This window comes from Bison bison, unplaced genomic scaffold, assembly GCF_000754665.1.
Source record: "Bison bison bison isolate TAMUID 2011002044 unplaced genomic scaffold, Bison_UMD1.0 scf7180017864163, whole genome shotgun sequence".
Lineage (NCBI taxonomy): Eukaryota > Metazoa > Chordata > Mammalia > Artiodactyla > Bovidae > Bison > Bison bison.
Genome location: NW_011494735.1, coordinates 4,116,163 through 4,137,086, shown reverse-complemented (window position 1 = coordinate 4,137,086; position 20,924 = coordinate 4,116,163). Strand labels below are relative to the sequence as shown.

At 34.3% G+C, this 20,924-nt stretch overlaps 1 protein-coding gene across 1 annotated transcript in view; it reads left to right on the top strand.

The window, feature by feature from the left end:
- The window catches only part of CPSF6 (cleavage and polyadenylation specific factor 6, 68kDa), a 31,589-nt gene extending 19,181 nt beyond the window's left edge, over window positions 1-12,408 (top strand). Inside the window, exon 11 of the mRNA XM_010841626.1 lies at window positions 765-12,408. Coding sequence (XP_010839928.1) covers window positions 765-951 — 187 coding nt within the window. The 3' untranslated portion in view covers window positions 952-12,408. The remainder of the gene's footprint in view (window positions 1-764) is intronic.
- Window positions 12,409-20,924: the final 8,516 nt, after the last annotated feature.

Below are 20,924 nucleotides of genomic sequence, written 5' to 3'. Positions count from 1 at the left end.
ATTTCCTAATTGTGAATTTTAGAACTTAGATTAGTAGGATTTCTAAGATACATACTTTGGTTAACGTACCTGTTTTTTGTTTGTTTCTAAAGGAAGTTCATGCAGCGTTTCTCTTTATTAAATAACAGTATGAATAATTTATCAATCTTTTCTAGTGGTCGTGTTTACTAAGTTTCTTCTTTGCGTCCCACCATGCTTCTCAGCACTACCATCCTCCAAGCATACATATGTATATATTTCTTTGGAAAGTTTCTTAGCAGGGTAGCACTTACGATGAACCATATTTTGGCTAGTTATAAATGTAAGATTAATATTTACATACATGTTTACAGTAATGGGTGATAATTTTAAGTAGTTAAGTCTCATTGTGTATTGAGTGATTTCATGAATTTTATTTCTAAAAAACTACTTTTCTATATATTCTTTTGGTTAAAACACAAGTTCTATGAGATTTTCTCTACTTTACCTTTCTGCTTTTCATTCAGTAAATATTGCATGTCTCTTTTAGGCTCCTGGTTATAATAGATGATATGATGTATTGCCATGATGTGTCTGGTTCCCAATTTTTAGGTGAATATTTTTTAAAATGGGATTTCTAGTTCTTGGTTGTTGCTGAGTTGATAAATCATTATTGTCTGTTCAGGATATTTTAGTCTAAACTATATTTGTAGGTTACTTTTTTGCCTTGGGTATTTTTAAACATCAAAATACTAAATTTTAAAGCTAATTATGGAGAGCATTAATCCAGTAATTTCTTTTAGAAGACGTGAACGATCAAGAGAAAGGGATCATAGTAGATCACGAGAAAAGAGTCGGCGTCATAAATCCCGCAGTAGAGATCGTCATGATGATTATTACAGAGAGAGAAGCCGAGAACGAGAGAGACACCGGGACCGGGACCGAGACCGGGATCGAGAGCGTGACCGAGAGCGCGAGTATCGTCATCGTTAGAAGGTGGGTATTCCTTGTTCCTGTTGTTTTTAGCATACCTATTATTAATAGTAATTATAACTCCAAGGCTATTGTTTATACAGTATATACCCACATTTTATATCGTCCAACTACTTGTTCTGAGTTTAATCTTCTGGAATCATCTGAGGTAAATGACAGGTGAGTAATGACAGGTAAACATTTTGACCTCTTATCCTTAAATATTGCTTGTTTGAGTTACAGCTTTTAGGTTTCAGACTGTTAATGATCCTAAGAAAGCAAGAAAATAATCAAGAGGACTCATTGTCTACTTCTAAAATCTAAAAATTGGAATTCTCTTAATCACATACATAGTTTGCATGTGATTTAAAGTATAAAATATGAGTTAATTCTTATTATAATATGCTTGGACTTCAAAAAATAAATTTAAAGTTTCTCTCCTTGAACTAACTTTATTTATCCCTAAAAATTTTATAGACAATCTGACACTTGTTGCTAGTTGGAAGGTGGTTTGTTAGCATTGAGAAAAACTTTTTTTTTTTTTCTAAAGAAAAGACACTTTTCCTGCCATCTGGGCTTTGTTTTTAAAAGAAAAGAAACAGTATTCTTTGATTTGCAAAGAAGATAAGAAAGTTACTCAGTTAAAATGAATTCAAGTATTCCATATAGAGAATTTTAAGCTGTATCAAATCATACATCTCAGGTTAGAATAACCTTGAAGTAATCTTCTTTGATGTTTCATTCATAAACCATAATCATTGTGTCTTTTTTTTCTGTATTTTAAAACTATTGTGTACATTTTTCATAAAGCGGGAAGAGTTTGTCTGTTTATACTTCATTTTCACGTGTAATTTTATTTTTATATTTGTGAACAGCATTTATTCATGTGAAGAGTGGGAAGAGGGCACTATAAGGCTTGTGCATGTGACACAAAAGTTATTCTGTAAACAGATTTTTTTTCTTCATAGGTTGGTGGCATATCCAAATTAAATTAGACTAAAACAAATCCCTTATAGGTTACTACTCTTTACATGATTATTTTCCATAACTAAAATTGGTAAATACTTTTGAAAATTCAGTAATTGTTAGTGTTTAGATTGTTATGGGCAAAACCAAAGACTTGTGTGTAATTCTGTGACAGAATAGCAGTTTCTTTAAGTAAAGTAGATATATTTTAGCAAATGAGATCATTTTTTAAGTAATACTACTTAGAAAACAAGCAATGTAAGTCTTATTTTTGTGGTTTACAAATAAGTTATCATTATTTACAGTTTTAAGAGCTTTTTGAAGGGAAAGGCAAGTTTGAATGCTTTTCCTTGCATTTTGAATATGCATCTTGAATATATATCAAACTGTAATTTTAAAATAGTTCTCCATGTACTGTATTATAGAACTTAATACGATTTTCAAAACATTATTTTAATATAAGGCAAAATTTTTTTTACTTTTAAAACTAAGCTTTTTGGAATTGATACTGTTCTTGGATGTAAGAATTGAATGTTGTGTCATGTAAAACTAAACATTAGATTTTTTAGATGTAGTCCCCCACCTCTCCCCAAGTTGAATGGGCCTAATCCCATCTTAAAAAAAACTCCCAGTGCTCATCAGTTGCTTTAGGTGAGTTATGGCCACCTTAGTGAAATGCTTAATGTTCATCAGTCATTTCATTTAAAGTAAGATACAGGTCCTTCAAGTTATATTTTTACTTAGACTTTGTCAGTTACCAACAAGCTGCTAGTTACTGAAGTCATGAGAATGGAACTTGCATACCTTTTCAGTCTTCTCCAGGACTGAACATGCCCATTAGGGGCATTCTGAACCAGTTTATATCCAAAGTTAATTAACAGGTTTTCTTACTGGTTTTAGTTAAACTAGCATAGATAGATAGGTAAACTCTTTCTGAAAAGCCCATTGTTAATTTTAAATACCTTAAATTAACTAACATTACATTCCAGTAATGGGTACACCTAACTATATCATGGTTTGAGTTTCATTACATTCAGACATTAACTATGAATTCTTAACTTGCAAACTAAATATTGTTGGCATTTTTTCTTAATCGCTGATGTGTACCATACCAAAATTCCCATGTTTTGTTTGTACATTATAATCAGAATTGAGTTGTAATATTGTTATGTGCCTTCATCCAAGCAAAATTTTACATACGCATTTCCAGTGCAAAAAATTTTGTTAACCTGGAATATTGTACCTTTGCTATATACCAAAAAGTATTTATTGCTGATGTAGACATGGAATAAATGGGGTGGGGGGAATTGGGATTAAATATATCCAAGTGAAAAACTTTCTTAAGCAAATAAAAATATTTTCATATTTAATCACCATCAAAATAAGGTCTATTGACCTTTTTTAGAAGTTTTAAAATATGAGTCCTTTTGAACTTTCATGTAAACCTTAAATGGACTAAATGGAATAAGAGTAATTTGGAAGCTGAAGTGAATGTCACTGTTAAGTCTGTATACAAATAAAACAATAATGTGACCTATTATTAAAGTGATCAATGGCTAAAAGGGCAAGTTCTTAATTTAACTGGAAACTTAATGATGTTGGCAAGCTGTTAATGTCTGTCCCATCTTAATTTTTTTGTGTTTGAACTGTTGGTAATGTTAATTGCATTCTCTCATTTAAAAAATGTATTAGTTTTTCTAAAAGCATTTAATATCTAAGTTCAAATATATAATATTTTAATGAGAATATCAATATTGTGAATTTCAGCATGTAAATACATTGTGCTTCATATTCTGTAATTTCTGCCTCAATTCTCAGACCACTCTGAGCAAAACAAAAGTAGTTCAGTGTTTTTAATATTGTATGCTTTTTACAGAAATAATTTTATTTTCAAAGTTATTTTCTTTCATGTTTCTGTTATTACTTGTTGGGAACAACCCTGTTGAGCAAATTTCTGTTAATGGTTCTGCTTTTGTTTGTATACTGAAGAGTAATGAAAGGATTTTTAAAAAATACTTTTTATTCATGCTTTTCCTCTTCCCGACACATGACTTGACACATTCTCAAATCATTATCCATTCCTTTGATTAGATTTTTAAACATCATGTATGGGGTATAGGTTAAATAATTATTCTTTCCTTTGCTATATGATTTCTCTTCTCCTATCATAAGTATTATGATCTTAGATTTTGTTGTCATTGTATAAGATTTAGGGTGTTTTACATTCCTTACTCAGTTTTTTAGCTTTGCATTAATTTGGGAAAAACAAACCAAAAAAGCCGAAAGAATCGAATGTTCTTTTTAAATGTTAAGATGTTTTATCTCCTTAAAAGTTAGTGTTACTTTGAGTCTTAGTTGAAAATTAAGTACTTCTAATTATCTGATGAATGATACCGGTGGTGATGAGATTTAAAAATTATTTCTGCAATTCTTAGGTCATCTGAGATCACTAATATTACCCATCCCTGTGTTTATGGTTTCCCCATATATTTTAACTGCTTCATCTGGATATGCTACCTCTCACTTTTAATTTTCCTTGCTTTTAGTAGAAGTAGCAAAACCTGTGTGACTACACAGATATGTTAATTGCAGTGAAAATAAGGTAGTAAGTGATCCCTAGAATGTATGTGTAGTGTGTTTTGCTCACTGTGGTTTAAGAATATGGTTTTATTTACAAATAATTAATGTTCCCTGTTTCTTAAAAAAAAAAAAAAAAAAATCAGTACCAATGTGAGTCACCTTGATCTCTCACCTTCATTTCAGTGTAAAATTTGCTACCATTGGTTTAGTTTGTGAGATTGTTTTGAATAAATACTTAATTAGAATGAACAGTTACCATTGTTTAAAAGAAGCCTAATAACCAAAAAAGGAGTAAGGGTGTCATGTATGCTATCCAGATTTACTAATATAATGCCTTGGTGGTAGCATGTTTTAACTCTAAATCACAGCTTATTTTGAAATGGCCATTTTGTCAGATTTTGGAGCAAAGATGAGTATTTCTTTGTGAAGTTTATTTCTGCCATTTAGTGGACTGCCTGGAGCAGCAGTCATGTTATATTTCATAGTGTAATAAAATTCTTTAGTTAAAATGAGGTAAGTACTGTCTCTAGAAGTGGAAAGATGAAAGTACAAAATGTTTTGGTAGTAAGGAGGTTTTTTTGTAAATATCTACCATAAGCAAGATTTTGTGTACTATGTTCTAGTCAATGCAAGAAGGGATGTTGATTTTAAAGAGTTGTTTTAGATACTTCTCTGTCTTCTGCCCACCTCATCTCCATTCCTCTCTGAAATTTTCAGATAAAAAGTGAATTTTATTATACTGAGTTAATAAATTAGAATCCTTCAAATTCAGTATATTAATGTGAAAACCTGTAAAAGATCCATATCTAATATGGATCAGTTACTTCATGAAAGATGAAGTACCTGATACCAGTACATTTTCTTGGATAAATTTCTAACAGAAGCATTCATTATTTGAGTTGTTAATACTGACTTGATCTTAAATTATCTTGGGATTCCCTGGTAACTCAGCTGGTAAAGAATCTGCCTGTAACTCAGGAGACCCCTGTTTGATTCCTGGGTTGGGAAGGTCCCCTGGAGAAGGGATAGGCTACCCACACCATCATTCTTGGGTTTATCTCAAAATCCAGGTGCTTCTCTGTATTGAAATTTTAACTTAGTGATCACTTTATATACTCATTAAAGAGCCATAGATTCCATCTGTCTCAGTTTTTTTTTACATCTGTTTACATAGATCTTCCTTCTATAACTGATAGCTAAAGCAAGACATTGTGTAGCTTTGACATTATAGATTTGACTGCATGGTATTCTGAAAATATGACCACTGAATGTATTTGTTACTTTTAAGCTTCTTTTTTATATCTTTGTTTATGTAGATTTCTGCCTAGAAATTTGAGACTATAATATGGAATTGGGTTATTGGAAATGGGTTGTATTGCCTTCAATTTTGCCTTTTTTTGAGATTGTAAAATTTGTATTTCCAAATGGATACATGTAAAGTGTTTAGAAATAGAAATAAAAACTGTCAGATTATCCCCCAGATTTTATGTCTGTATGGTGAAAATTAGAGATTTATTAGTAGTAAAAGTCTTATCTTTAAAGCAAACAATAAATGTATTCATCCTAAAGATACATGTTGTAATTTCACAAACAGGATTCTTTACATATAAAGTAGTAGAACTTCTCCATTCAGAATGATATAAAATTGCAGAATATGCCATATGGTTTTTGGAAGGGTTGGGTATTTTTGTTTTGCTCATTGTGACTTAATTTTTCCTTCTTAATTAACCCTTTCAGTATGACAGAATAATTAGGGCGATAGCGTTCTCTTACAGTAAGAATTGTGAATTTCCTATTAATTTTTTTTTGGTTAGAATATATGCCTTGTCTCTCTTTAATGCTTCAATACCAGTTTGTTTAAGTGTACTGAAAAGTAGTAAAGATATGTGAAAGCCAGCCATCTTCCAGATTTTTTCCATGAAATAATTCAAAAGCTTTATCAACATAAGATAAAGTACAATAAAAGTTAGCATTAAAAAAGGCTTAAGTATCTATATGAAAAATAAGGGCAAATAAAAATAGTTCAAAAGTTTCAGGATTATAGTGTCTGCTTTTCTCTTTGCAGTTGTAAAATTTAGGTTTTTACTGCTAGGCAATGTGAGTATGTGTATTGATGCTCTTAAGATGCTTACACCCTAGTTGAGAAGGAAAGGACATGAAAGAAAATTTATAGTTAGTTGTGACAGAATACTAATTATTCTTAATTGTAGAGCAAAAAGTATTTTTCTTAATTTTATGGAAGACTGTCACTAAACATTGTGCCCTTTTGCCTCTTACATCATCTTATTATTGACATGCTCTCTTGGAATTTATATTTCAAATAACTGGTGTTTCAGTGGTCACTAATATCACATTAATTGAATACGTTTCCTTTGTGAACCTCTACCTGAAGTTTGCATTTTTATGTATTCCAAAAATTTTAGTTTATCTCATTTATTGGGTTTTTTTTTTCCTTTTTGTGAATTTTCAATGATATTTGTAGATTCCCATTTAGCTTGTTTTGGTTTAGTTTATATACATTAGATATTTTGATATAGGTGAAATAGAGTGACAGTACTGTTATAAATTTGTATATGTCTAAAGATTTGTACGTGAATGTCATATTTATTTACATGTGCATACTGAGCTTATATTTACAAGTTTTGTAACATGGAGGTCCGTTTGATTTATATTTGCAGAAGTTCCTGTATACTGTCAAATACAACTAATTTGTAAAATAATTTATTGCATTTATATTCAGTTCTCATTTGTTTATGAGTTATATAGAATTTATGTGGATGAATGAAAAATATTTACATTAAAATCATACAGGCATTTTCCATTTTTGTAGTATGAATACTTTAGAAAATGACTTACAAATGTTTCCATTTTCACAGAAACAGTAGCTGCTACAATTTCATTTGTTTCAGTCATTAAATTTATAAGGCAGTAATACTTAAGAAGAAGGAAATCAGAATGTCTCTTTTAATCATCACAGAAATTGGGAGCATTCTCCATCACAAAGGCAGCTACTGTTTCAGTTATCTTATTTTGTGTTAGAATACGTAACAGTGACGTAGATGCACGACTGTGTATGTATAGTTAAGCCAGCGTTTTTCTGTGTATTATGGGGAATAGCAAAATCTACATCATAAATTTTGACACATTACAGCTGAAGGAAGAGGAACACCTTCCAAGACAAAACAGTCTTCTGGAAAAATGACGCTTATCCAGCAGTTTGCTTCTTGTGATTGAACTGAACCTGTAAGGATTCATGGATAAAATGAACAGGAATAGATCTGAATAAAGCAAATCTGCATAAATGGTAACCAGTAGCTCTACTTTTATTTTTTATGTTGCTTAACTGTTTTATTTGAAGGAAACCTGTGTGATTTAAAAAGTTAAAGCTTTTGCAACTTTATTACTGGTTATATACATTTGGCCATTATAATGTGCAAGCAATTGGAAAAAAAAAACGTCAAGTAAATGCTTGTTTTATAGTAGTTTGTTCTTGTTAAAAAAATGTTCATATGATAATGTCTGTAAACAGCACCACTTTGATTACAATAGATGTAGTGTTGTAATAAACTGTTTAATGGGGCTGATGTGTAAAGCTGTTCAAGTTATTTGATGTTTACACCTCAGGGAAAGTCTTGTGTTCAGCAATATCTAAAGATAATGTTACTATGACATTTATACTGTCGTTAAAAAAAAACATTGCAATAGCATTTTTGGATATGCATCAACCTAATCTTGCGTTCAGTGAATTAAACATACTAATTAAGTGTCTCTTGCCCTTGATTTTGATATTAGAATAGGTGATTACCTGGATATTTAATATTTCTATATTCTGCTTTTCTAGCTGTTTTTACCTAGTTAAGCTTGTGACTTTGCTGAATGGTATGTAAACTTGTAAAAAACTGAAATTTCACGACATAGCAATCCAGTCATTGTGTTAGGGGTCAACAAAGATTTTGTGATTTTAACATTTTAGTAGAAACCTACACGTGATTTGCTATAGTAATGCAGCTTAATTACAAGACACATGTACTGAAACGCTTAATTGTAAACTGCTAGCATTGAAGAAATATTTTGACAATTCTGATTTGATGCAGCGGTTATTTGCTATTTTATATTGATAGTGCTTATGGTTTATTTTTGAAGCCATGGGCGATGTAAATATAGGCAGCCGTGCAGCAGACAAATGTGAGTAAAGAAAGCCTTAGTTTTATTTTCCAGTTACAGAAAATAGACTTCTGAAGGGTGTGAGGCTTATTAACATTGGGTTGTATTCTCCTGTATGTGTAATGGGAGATTATAGGTGTACCTGTCTCCACAGTTTAAGGAGTTCTGTGTATTCATGCAGTCTGTTTAATTCATGCTAAAATTATCTAGTTAATCAAAGGTTTTTTCCAAACCTGCCTTGCATATGAGCCCACATTAAAAGCACCTGGCTAGCATGTGTTCTTAATCAGCATAGGCAGAGTGTCAGTTTAGGAAGGTCATTCTGAATCACTGCTTCAGGAATTTGAGTTAAAACCTTTAAGCTTGTTTTTAATGTTTTTAAAATCTAATTATCTTTGAGAGATCTTCTGATAATACACATTTTTAAAGTATAGCTAAATTTTAGGACAGTGCTAGTTGAAGCACCCTGGTATAACATAACGTGCAACCTTAGAAGCCCTCCAGAGAACTGCAGTTCTTCACTTTCATGTTGTCCACCATCGTACTAGCTCTTATAGAATTAGCTGCTCCAAATATTGCCAGTTTTATTTTAAAACATTTTGTGATTAGGGTAAATGCATGGAATCACTGGTGTTCATCAGAACTATTTGCTCTCAGAAATGATTTTTTAAGTGTTCTGTCTTGTTGAAAATGCAGTTGGCTTTTTAACATTTGAAAGTTGTATCAAAATCAGTTTTCTTGCTTTGTGTATAGGTGGTGTTAGTTTTTATTATTTCTTAGCTTTTTTAATATTACAATGCCGTAATGCGAAGAAGTATGGACATAAATATTACAAGGGAATTAGTTAATAGTTTAAAAGGTAAGTAAATGTCCATGAGGATACAATTTTCTCTGAAAAGTTTAAAAATGGAATCATAAAAATCTTAACTGTGCTTGAATTTGAAATGAAAACTGGAAGTTTTATACTAATTAAATCCTTCATATATGTTTTCATTTTTTTTTTATCAGTGGAACCCTTTAAATTGCTCATTCTATATCATTCTTCTCCCCGCTTGGCTGATCTCATTACGTACTTTTGTTGCAGACAATGTGAGTGTACTATACTTGTTTGCTGTTAGTCTATAATTTTTAAGTGTCATCAAAAGGGAATAACTTTAGATTTGACCAGTTTTTGCAAAGTCTTCATCTGATACATGAATGTATAACAGTAAAGGTGAAAATGCAAGCTTTGTTTTATTCTTCATACCCCCCCCCTTTTTTAATGGGCTGATGTTACTGAAAACTTTTTTAATGTTAAAAATAATCCAAAGAGATTCATCTTTACATGGACACCAAAAAAGAGTCCCAGAGATCTTTTTTATTTCTTTTTAATAATAACTGTAATGGCTATGAAATCAAAACTTGAGTTTAATTTTAAGCCATAGCATTTATTAGTGCTATGCAGTCACATTCCTTTTAGCTGGTAAAGTTATGAATGAGTGATACAGCACCTAGATGGTGTTACTTCTGAAGCAGCCCTTTGAATTGAATGTGCTTTTGGTTAAAGGACATAGGTTTTGGAAAGGATATTCCAGTATAAATTTGTGAGTGTTTTGTCGATTTTCATAAGCAAGATTTGGAGTAAGTTGCAGTGGCTAATGATCATAATTTAGCCCATTTACCTAGAATATTCTTAAGCAGTTAACTACAATTTGGAGTTCACAAAAAACTTATGGATTGTAGCTTAAGGTATTATTTTCAGTTAATTCTCCTATGGAGATTATTACTTTGTTTTCTACTAGTTTATGGTCCGTTCTTAAACATGGCGGTTTTAATCAATGTTGTATAACATTTTATAGTGAAAGAGGAAAATAATTGGAATGGTAAAGACTTTTTTTCCTTTATGTGTTAAAATGTGCCAATAACCTAAATACATACTGTTTTATACAATGAGATACTACTGCAAGACTTTCTGTTGCAGTGCTCTCGACATTTTGGTTTTCATACCTGAATGATCATTGTGTTTTCTGTATCTTGTAAGATGGCCTCACTTTTGTGTTTTAAGCATTAGCTTGTTTTTTTAAGAGGAAGTTTATGTTCTAATTCTTTACTGAGAACACAGTATTGAGATCCTAGCTGTTTTACATATAACTGCCTTTTAAATTTTATCCATTAAGTTCGTTTGCATCCCATGGCCATCTGTAATGTTTCCTGTAGTTGTATGTACTTTTAAGTGCACGCTTATCCATTGTACACATTAGACATTTTTTGTGCTGAAATATATTAAGTGGGATTTTTGTAGCAAACATTCTATTTTTCTGTTCTACAGTATTTGTGTTGTTGTTTTCTACATTAACCTTCAGTTTAAACACTGGTGTATGTGTTTTATTTTTTTAGCAACTTGACTCTTAGAAGCCTTAGACTAATTTTTTAATAAACACTAAACCAAAAATTATAAATTTATTAAGATGTGGCCTTAAATATAGCATTCCTTGTGTTTGTAATGTGAGATTTTTGATTTAGAGATTTCAAAAGATTCAGGATTAAAATAATTGTAAGCTGAAATAGAAAATGTGTTTTAAAATGTCTAGGCTTCTGGGAGGAAGTTCTTATACTCTTCTTTCTTGGAATCAGAAAGAAGTAATATGAAGTTTTATAAATACTCAATAGGCAGTTGTATTGTGTTTGGATTGATTTAGGTTTGTCTTAACCAATTTCTTTAAAGTTTCAGGTTGTTGGTATTCACTCTGAATGTGCAGCTATTATGGTTTTTTATGGGACATATAAACACTTGGTTAGGTTTATATAGATTTTAATGTTTTAAAGACTTCCTGCTATGTTAATTAGCCTCTTGTAATGGGAGTTTTTAAAAATATTAAGTAGAGTTTAATTGAAGTCACACAAATCTTGAAACGGTATCTGCAGACAGTAAATACTTAAGAGAGTTTTTCATGTGGGAGTATCCTAAAACTCCTGCCATAGATGTAAATGTTTTACATCAGTTTCATAATTGGACAGACCCTGCCTTTAGTGGAAACATTTCATTTGGAAGATGTGTTCTTTTCGTCTCATTGTTACTGCGTAATCCTTCCCAGCATTTGTAAGTTAAATTATTTTAAAATGGTGAATTCATGTTTATTTTTTTACTTTGAAAATTGTAGTACTCAGGTGGTATTTAATGGGAAAAGATCCTTTGGGGTAAATCATAATGTGTTCTAAGGAATGCATCTATAACATTGATGACTTTAGCCTTAAAAAAAAGGTCTATTATTCCTCCTTCCTCTTCATTCCATGATATATTAGCAAAGTAGTTTACAGCCTTGTACAGCCTTACAAAGTTGTTTTACAATTTTTAATGGAAAGCCCTTAACAAAAAATTGTATCATATTACCAGTATACGTGAATTACTGAACCACGGTTTGTAAATAATTTTATCTAATACCAGAAGGCCAAAGAAAGTCTTAAAATTTTAGCTATTGACTCTATGGTGACTTCACAATAAAATTTCTGTGCAAAAGGTAAGGTGATATTTGATCAAATAAACACATCTTTTTGATGTCCATGAGAAATAGACTTCCATATTAGCTTCTATTAAAAAGCTCATTCCATTTTATTAAAATGATTGTAATTGCAATTTTGTGTTTAATGTTTACTTTCTGTCTTTTCTTTCTTTAGCATTTAGGTGACTGTTCAGCAGTTTGCTATATGGCCATTGTTGGCCTTTAAACTGCACTAGTAACGAGCATGGTATTTATCTTGTATTGAAAATAAAACACAGTTTTTATAAGACTTTGCAGTTTGTCTTTTTTGTTTGACTTATGATTTGTTAACTGTTGTGTATGGTGTGAATAATAAATCCATATATCTGCAATATAACAAATTGCTGGTATTTTATATTTAAGCCACCCTCCTGGATAGTGGTGTTTTTTTTTTTTTTTTTGCCATTTTGATGGTCTTTAAAGCAGATGATATCTGACTAAAATTAGGATTTAGAAACCTAAAAGATTTTTAGGCTGTTTTATTTTTAAATCTAAGTTTCAGAGAACATTTGTTTAATTTTAGAGGATTTTAACCTTACTAGACTTTAATCAGACCTTTTTCTCCAACTAGAGGCTTAACTGGCAGCTAGACATCTCTACTGGAATGTCTGCTAGGCATCTCAAAGATAACATGCCAAGGCTGAATTCTTTTACCCTTGTGCATTCCCCACCACCTGCTCAGCCCCAGCAACTAGCATCAGCATCATTTCAAATGCTTAGGGCCAATACTTTGAAATTATTGACTCTTCTCACACCCTACGGCCAGTACAGCAAGAAATCTTTTTGTCTACTATATCTAGAATCTGACAACTTAATTACCACTCCCACTACTTTAATTTTCTGCCTGTATCACTGGAGTAATTCCTAATAGGTCTCCATGCTTTCTGCTCCTGCCTCCCTATAGTCTGTTCTTGGCACAGCTGTCAGAGTTTCTGTCATATCTCTGTTCAAAGTCCTGCTATGACTCCCCATTCCTATTAGAGTAAAGCTTCAGTCCTTAAAATGTTCCTCTGTGATTTGGCTCCTAGTTCCTCTCTGGCTAGACCTCCCAGTACCTCTCTCCCTGCTCACTGCATTCCAGCCATTCTGGCCCTCCTTTTTATTTATTATTTTCAGCTACATCACATGCCTTGTGGGGTCTTAGTTCCCTGGCCACTCAACCACTGAACCTGGACTTTGAGTAGTGAGAGCTTGGAGTCCTAACCACTGAACCACCAGGGAAGTACCCTGGCCTCCCTTTTCAGTCCAGGTGTGTTCCTCTAAAATTCTTAAAGAACAAGGTGATGAAGGGTGAGATTGTTGGATGGCATCATTGATTCAATGGACATGAACTTGGGCAAACTCTGGGAGATAGTTAGGGAAAGGGAAGTCTGGCATGCTGCAGTCCATGGGGTTGCAAAGACTCAGACATGACTTGGTGACTGAACAACAGCAAATGTTCCCTCAGCATTTAGGCCATTTTCCTTGCTTGGAATGCTTTGGATATCTGCATGACAGTGTCATCTTAATGAGGTCTATTTTCACCTTTGTATTGAATAGAACCCACTGTCTTCCTTCATTCTGCTTTTTCTAAAGTGTTTTTTAGCTAAGAATACATAATATTAGCACAATATGTTAACGTTTGTTGTATGTAAGACTGTAAGGCATATGAAGTCTCAAGTGCCTACATAAATAAATTGCATGTAGATGTTCAATAAATAATGAATGAATATCCTGAAAGTTTAGGTCTACCACATTATCCTGTTAAGCTTATGACAGTACAGTGATAAGAGCGAATTCAGCATCTTTCAAATTTTAAAGTATACAACACAAAACACTGGTCATGGCAAACACACTCTTCAAACAATGCAAAAAACGACTACACGTGGACATCACCAAATAGTAGTACTGAAATCAGATTGATTATATTCTTTGCAGCCAAAGATGGAAAAGCTCTGTACTATCAGGAAAAATGAGACCTGGAGCTGACTGGCTCAGATCATGAACTCTCAGATCATGAGATCCTTAGCAAAATTCAGGCTTAAGTTGAAGAAAGTAGGGGAAAACACATAAGCCATTCAAGTATGACCTAAATTCAAATCCCTTACAGTAATACGGTGGAGGTGACAAATAGATTGAAGGGATTAGTTCTAGTAGATGAGTCTATGGACAGATACACAGGAAGCAGTGACTAAAACCATTCCAATTGCCTCAGATACACAGATGATACTTTAATGGCAGAAAGGAACTCAAGAGCCTCTTGCGGGTGTCAGAGGAGAGTGAAAAAGCTGGTATAAAGCTCAACGTTTAAAAAACTTAAGATAATGGCATCCAGTACCATTACTTCAAGGAAAACAGAAGGGGAAAAAATTGAAGCAGTGAAAGATTTTGTTTTCCTGGGCTCCAGAATCACTGCAGACGGTCACTTCAGCCATGAAATTAAAAGACCCTTGCTCCTTGGAAAGTTACACAGGCCGAGATGTATTAAAAAAGTTAACACTTTGCCAACAAAGGTCCATATAATCAAAGTTATGGTTTTTCCAGTAGTCCTGTCCAGATGTGAGAGTTGGACTATAAAGGCTAGTGAGTGGAAGAGTTGATGTTTCAAATTGTGTTGGAGAAGAGTTCCTTGGACTGGAAGGAGATCAAACCAGTCAATCCTAAAGGAAAGAAAAAGAAAGGGAAGTGACGTCATTCAGTTGTGTCCAACTTTTTGTGACCCCATGGACTGTACCCTGCCAGGCTCCTTCGTCCATGGAATTTTTCAGGCAAGGATACTGGAGTGGGTTGCCATTTCCTTCTTCAGGGGGATTTTCCTGACCCAGGGATCGAACCTGGGTCTCCCACACTGCAAGCAGACTCTACCTTCTAAGCCGCCAGAGAAGCCCTTCTAAAGGAAATCAACCCTATTCATTGGAAGGACTGATGCTGAAGCTCCAGTATTTTGGCCACCTGACGCGTAGAGCCATCTCATTGGAAAAGACATACTGGGAAAGATAGAGGGCAAGAGAAGGGGACGCAGAGGATGAGGTGGTTAGGTAGCATCAACAATTAAACAGACATGAATTTGAGCAAACTGGGAGACAGTGGAGGACAGAGGAGCCTGGCTTACTGTAGTCCATGAGGTTGCACAGAGTTGGATATTACTTAGGGACTGAACAACAACCACCACAAAATAATGAAAATTGGCCATTTAAACCATTTTAGTGGCCTTACGTATATTCACAGTGTGCAATGCAGCCATAACCTCTATACATGTCCAGAAAGTGAAAGTCGCTCAGTTGTGTCCTACTTTTTGTGACCTGATGGACTATACAGTCCATGGGATTCTCGAGGCCAGAATACTGGAGTGGATTGCCTTTCCCTTCTCCAGGCGATCTTCCTAATCTAGGGATCAAACCCAGGTCTCCCACATTGCAGGTGGATTCTTTACCAGCTGAGCCACAAGGGAAGCTGTACATGTCCAGAACTTCATCCTAAAGAAATCCTGTACCCACTAAACAATAACTGACCATTCCTCTCCCACTTCTAGACCCTCCCTGGCAACTTCTGTGCTTTCTATGAATATGTGTATTCCAGATACGTTATATAAGTAGAATTACAGAATATGTTGTCTTACGTGGCTGGCTTATTTCACTTAGCATACAGTTTTCAGGATGCATGTTGTAGCGTGAATAAAAATTTTATTCCTTTTAAGACAATATTGTGTTGTATGTATATACCACATTTCGTTTATCAATTTGGCCATTTGGGTTGTTTCCACCTTTTGGCTGTGGTGACTAATGCTGCTTTGAAGATCAGTGTATTAAGTATCTGTTTAAATCTCTTCTTGCAGTTCTTTCAGATACATATATGGGAGTGGAATTGCTGAATTTTATAGTAATTCCCAGGTGGTGCTAGTGGTAAAGAAGCCACGCACCTGCCAGTGCAGAAGCTGTAAGAGAAGTGGGTTCAATCCCTGGGTCAGGAAGATTCCCTGGAGGAGGGCATGGCAACTCAGTCCAGTGTTTCCTTGAGGATTTCATGGACAGAGGAGCCTGGGGTTGCAAAGTCAGACATGACTGAAGTGACTTAACATGCACGCACATGATAATTCTGTAATTTCCCATGCGGTGCAGTGGTAAAGATACTACTTGCCTATACTGGAGACACAAGAGACATGGGTTCTATCCCTGGGTTGGGAAATCCCCTGGAGTAAGAAATGGCAACCCACTCCAGTATTCTTGTCTGGAAAATTCCACAGACAGAGGAGCCTGGTGGGCTATACAGTCCATGGGGTCACAAAGATTCAGACGCAACTGAGCACACAGACAAGGTAATTTTATATTTAACTTTTTGGGGAACCCTGAAGCTTTTCCACAACAGCTGTACTGTTTCATATTTTCCATGAGCCATGCATGAGAATTTCAGTTTCTCCATATCTTGAATAAACTTTTTATTTTCCGTTTTTTTTTTTTTTCCATAATAGCCATCCTTTGGGTGTGAAGTATGACACTGTGAACTGTGATTTTTATTTTTCCTTGAGTTTTACCATTTTTGCCTAATGTAGTTTGACAGTGTTGTGAGAGATGTACACATGAAGCATTGTTATGTGTCTTGGAGAATTGACCCTTTTCTCATTATGTAATGTCTCTCTTTATCAGCTGTGATTTTTAAAATGACTCATGTTTAGCCAGTCTTTCCAAAGCATTTAATGAAGTTTTCTTTGAACCACTTGTGTTTGCACTCATATTTTGTTGCTTCCAGTTCAGTTCAGGTCAGTTCAGTGGCTCAGTCGTGTCCAACTCTTTGCGACCCCATGAATCGCAGCACGCCAGGGCCTCCCTGTCCGTTACGAACTCCCTGAGTTCACTCAAACACGTCCATCGAGTCAGTGATGCCATCCAGCCATCTCATCCTCTGTCATCCCCTTCTATTCCTGCCCCCAATCCCTCCCAGCATCATAGTCTTTCCCAGTGAGTCAACTCTTCGCATGAGGTGGCCAAAGTACTGGAGTTTCAGCTTTTAGCATCATTCCTTCCAAAGAACACCCAGGACTGATCTCCTAGAGAATGGACTGGTTGGATCTCCTTGCAGTCCAAGGGACTCTCAAGAATCTCCTCCAACACCACAGTTCAAAAGCATCAATTCTTTGGTGCTCAGCTTTCTTCACAGAAAAACCATAGTCTTGACTAGATGGACCTTTGTTGGCAAAGTAATGTCTCTGCTTTTCAATATGCTGTCTAGGTTGGTCATAACTTTCCTTCCAAGGAGTAAGTGTGTTTTAATTTCATGGCTGCACTCACCATCTGCAGTGATTTTGGAGCCCAGAAAAATAAAGTCTGACACTGTTTCCACTGTTTCCCCATCTATTTCCCGTGAAGTGATGGGACCATATGCCATGATCTTCGTTTTCTGAATGTTGGGCTTTAAGCCAACTTTCTCACTCTCCACTTTCACTTTCATCAAGAGGCTTTTGAGTTCCTCTTCACTTTCTGCCACAAGGGTGGTGTCATCTGCATATCTGAGGTTATTGATATTTCTTCTGGCAATCTTGATTCCAGCTTGTGCTTCTTCCAGCCCAGCGTTTCTCATGATGTACTCTGCATATAAGTTAAATAAGCAGGGTGACAATATACAGCCTTGACGTACTCCTTTTCCTATTTGGAACCAGTCTGTTCCATGTCCAGTTCTAACTGTTGCTTCCTGACCTGCATATAGGTTTCTCAAGAGGCAGGTCAGGTGGTCTGGTATTCCCATCTCTTTCAGAATTTCCACAGTTTATTGTGATTCACACAGTGAAAGGCTTTGGCATAGTCAGTAAAGCAGAAATACATGTTTTTCTGGAACTCTTGCTTTTTCCATGATCCAGCGGATGTTGGCAATTTGATCTCTGGTTCCTCTGCCTTTTCTAAAACCAGCTTGAACTGAAAGTTGACGGTTCACATATTGCTGAAGCCTGGCTTGGAGAATTTTAAGCATTACTTTACTAGCGTGTGAGATGAGTGCAATTGTGCAGTAGTTTGAGCATTCTTTGGCATTGCCTTTCTTTGGGATTGGAATGAAAATGGACCTTTTCCAGTCCTGTGGCCACGGCTGAGTTTTCCAAATTTGCTGGCACATTGGGTGCAGCACTTTCACAGCATCATCTTTTAGGATTTGAAATAGCTCAACTGGAATTCCATCGCTTCCACTAGCTTTGTTCATAGTGATGCTTTCTAAGGCCCACTTGACTTCACATTCCAGGATGTCTGGTTCTAGGTGAGTGATCACACTATCGTGATTATCTGGGTCATGAAGATCTTTTTTGTATAGTTCTTCTGTGTATTCTTGCCACCTCTTCTTAATTTTGTTGCTTTACATAATATTAAGTCATGAAATCACAGGAAATACTATCAGTGTAGTTTCAGAACACACACACTGAGTCTTGTGTAATTAGTACGAATTTTTTCTATACGAATGTGTAAATGAGTTTTATAGAGACTGTATAGCTAGGTTAGGTGGAGGGCATTTTAATCAGTTCTTACCATTGGGTACACTCAGATTATTCCACTAGATTTTTGACTTGTATAAAGGATACTATAATGAATATTCTTATGAGTAATTATAAATGCACATATTCTCCAGAAAGTAGTTTCTTGTGCTTGATTTAGTAAATATGAACAGTTGATGTTTTTGACACATAAAATTGCCCTCTGACCACAGCTGTATGTGAAAATGGATATTTCTCCATTTCCTTTTGAATAATGAATGCTTTTAAAATTACTGATTTTAGATATGAAAATTGGTATCTTTTTAAAAAATGTGTTTTTTTAACAGTATAATATTTTAAAATATTTAGTTTTAAAAATATCTTAACAATGTTTGCTGCCATCTAGTGATAATTTTATTTAAGAAATAAAACGGTAAGTCATAATTTAGTAATTTCGTCTTATAATTGAGGAAACAGTTAAGTGTACGCATTCAGACCCCAAATAATATACCAATTAAGAGCAAACTCAAGAGCTGAAAAATCCAAGCCAAGCTCTCGTCCAAGATCTGAAAGATTCTTTTCTAAGCCGTTGTCCCTGTTAAGTCACAGCAGTACAGTAAAACCAAAAGATCAGGTGATGATGAGAATAATACTCTTGATGATTCTGATGAAAGCCATTAAGAAAATTTTATATCTTTATATTGTAAAGGTATAAAACTTTATATTGTAAAGTGTTACTTGAAGGGAAGGAATTTTGTACCTACATATTTTGTATTTACATGTAGATTATTTATTTGGAGAATATATTTACTTTTCTTTCAAGAGTATATAGTATTCTAATGCCATTCTGAATAGAATTCTCAGGGTAGGTGTAAGAGTGTGGGCTTAATTTGACTTAACTACATAATACCTGTTTTATTTTTAATCCTAGGTGAATTGCCTTTTTTTTTTTTTAGCATTTGAGTGTCCACTCTGTGCTATATGTGGCATTCAGAAAGGATATATAAGCCAAGGGATATTCATTTTGTCCTTTGAGAGGAAATAAAATAATTTATACCCGATGAATATTCAAAATGACTACAGAGTACAAAATAGCATGAGAACACAAAACCATGTGCTGTCTGGAAGAAAGCAGTTGAAGTGACAGACATCTACTGGCCACTGTCCCATGTGGTATTTTTAAGAAATCAGTTCCATTGGAGTTCCTCATTTTATAGGTGAAGAGAGAAATTTAGGAAGATTCAGTAGCAAAGCAGTAATCCACTTTTGGGTCAAAAGAGCCGATATAGAGACTGTGACAGTGGGACTTAGTTGTCATTACTTACAGAAGATAGGAGATGGTGTGGAAGACTACAGTTTATTAGAGTCAAAAGATTATGAAGCTCTGTGAACATTAGTGTAGAAACAGATTAAGTAGTACTAAATTTAATAAAAGATGTGCAAGTCCTTTTGAAGGAAGTTTTGAATATTTGGAGTCCTTTTGATTTGATATGGACTCAAATCAATGGACAAACCCATGTTCGTGAATCAGAAGGTTTAATGTAAGTATAACAATTCCCTCCAAATTGACTTACAGATCCAACTAAAATTTCAAGAGGTTTGTCAAGTCTTACTGTATATTACAGTCTGCTTCTAACCTTTATGTGGAATTAAAAGCAAATAATATGGACTTCCCTGGTGGTCCAGTAGCTAAGACTCCTGTCCCCAGTGCAAGGGGCCCGGCTAAGTTCCATGGTCAGAGAACTAGATCCCACATGCCACAATGAAGATAGAAGATCCATCTTGCCACAACTGAGACCTGGTGCTGCCAAATACGTTTTTTTTTTGTTTTTTTTTTAGTTAATAAAAATTTTAAAAAAAGAGAGGAAGGGAAGAGTTGCTGTCACATACCAAGACCTGTAATAAGATAGTGCAAACTTTATACAGCAATAAATTAATAGGCCCTGGAACAATACAGAGGGGCCAGAAACCACATATAAATGAAAACTAGAGTTTATGCTAAGATGGAAATTGTAAAGATTATAATGAAAAAGAAAAATGAACTCTTTACCTAATGCTACACATAAACATCAATTCTAGGTGGATTAAATGTGGATTTAATGGGACAGACAAAGCTAGACTATTAAGAAAAAATACATAGGAAATAATTTCATGACCATGGATTAGACAAGGATTTCTTAAGATATAAGTGCAAATCATAAAGGGAAAGATTGATAAACATAAATAAGAACTTCTGTTCATTAAAGACATATTAATAGAGAAAAGACAAGCCCCAAAGTGGGGATTTGCCAAAGAGCTGACTTGTTAGACCCTGATACTGGGAAAGATTGAAGGCA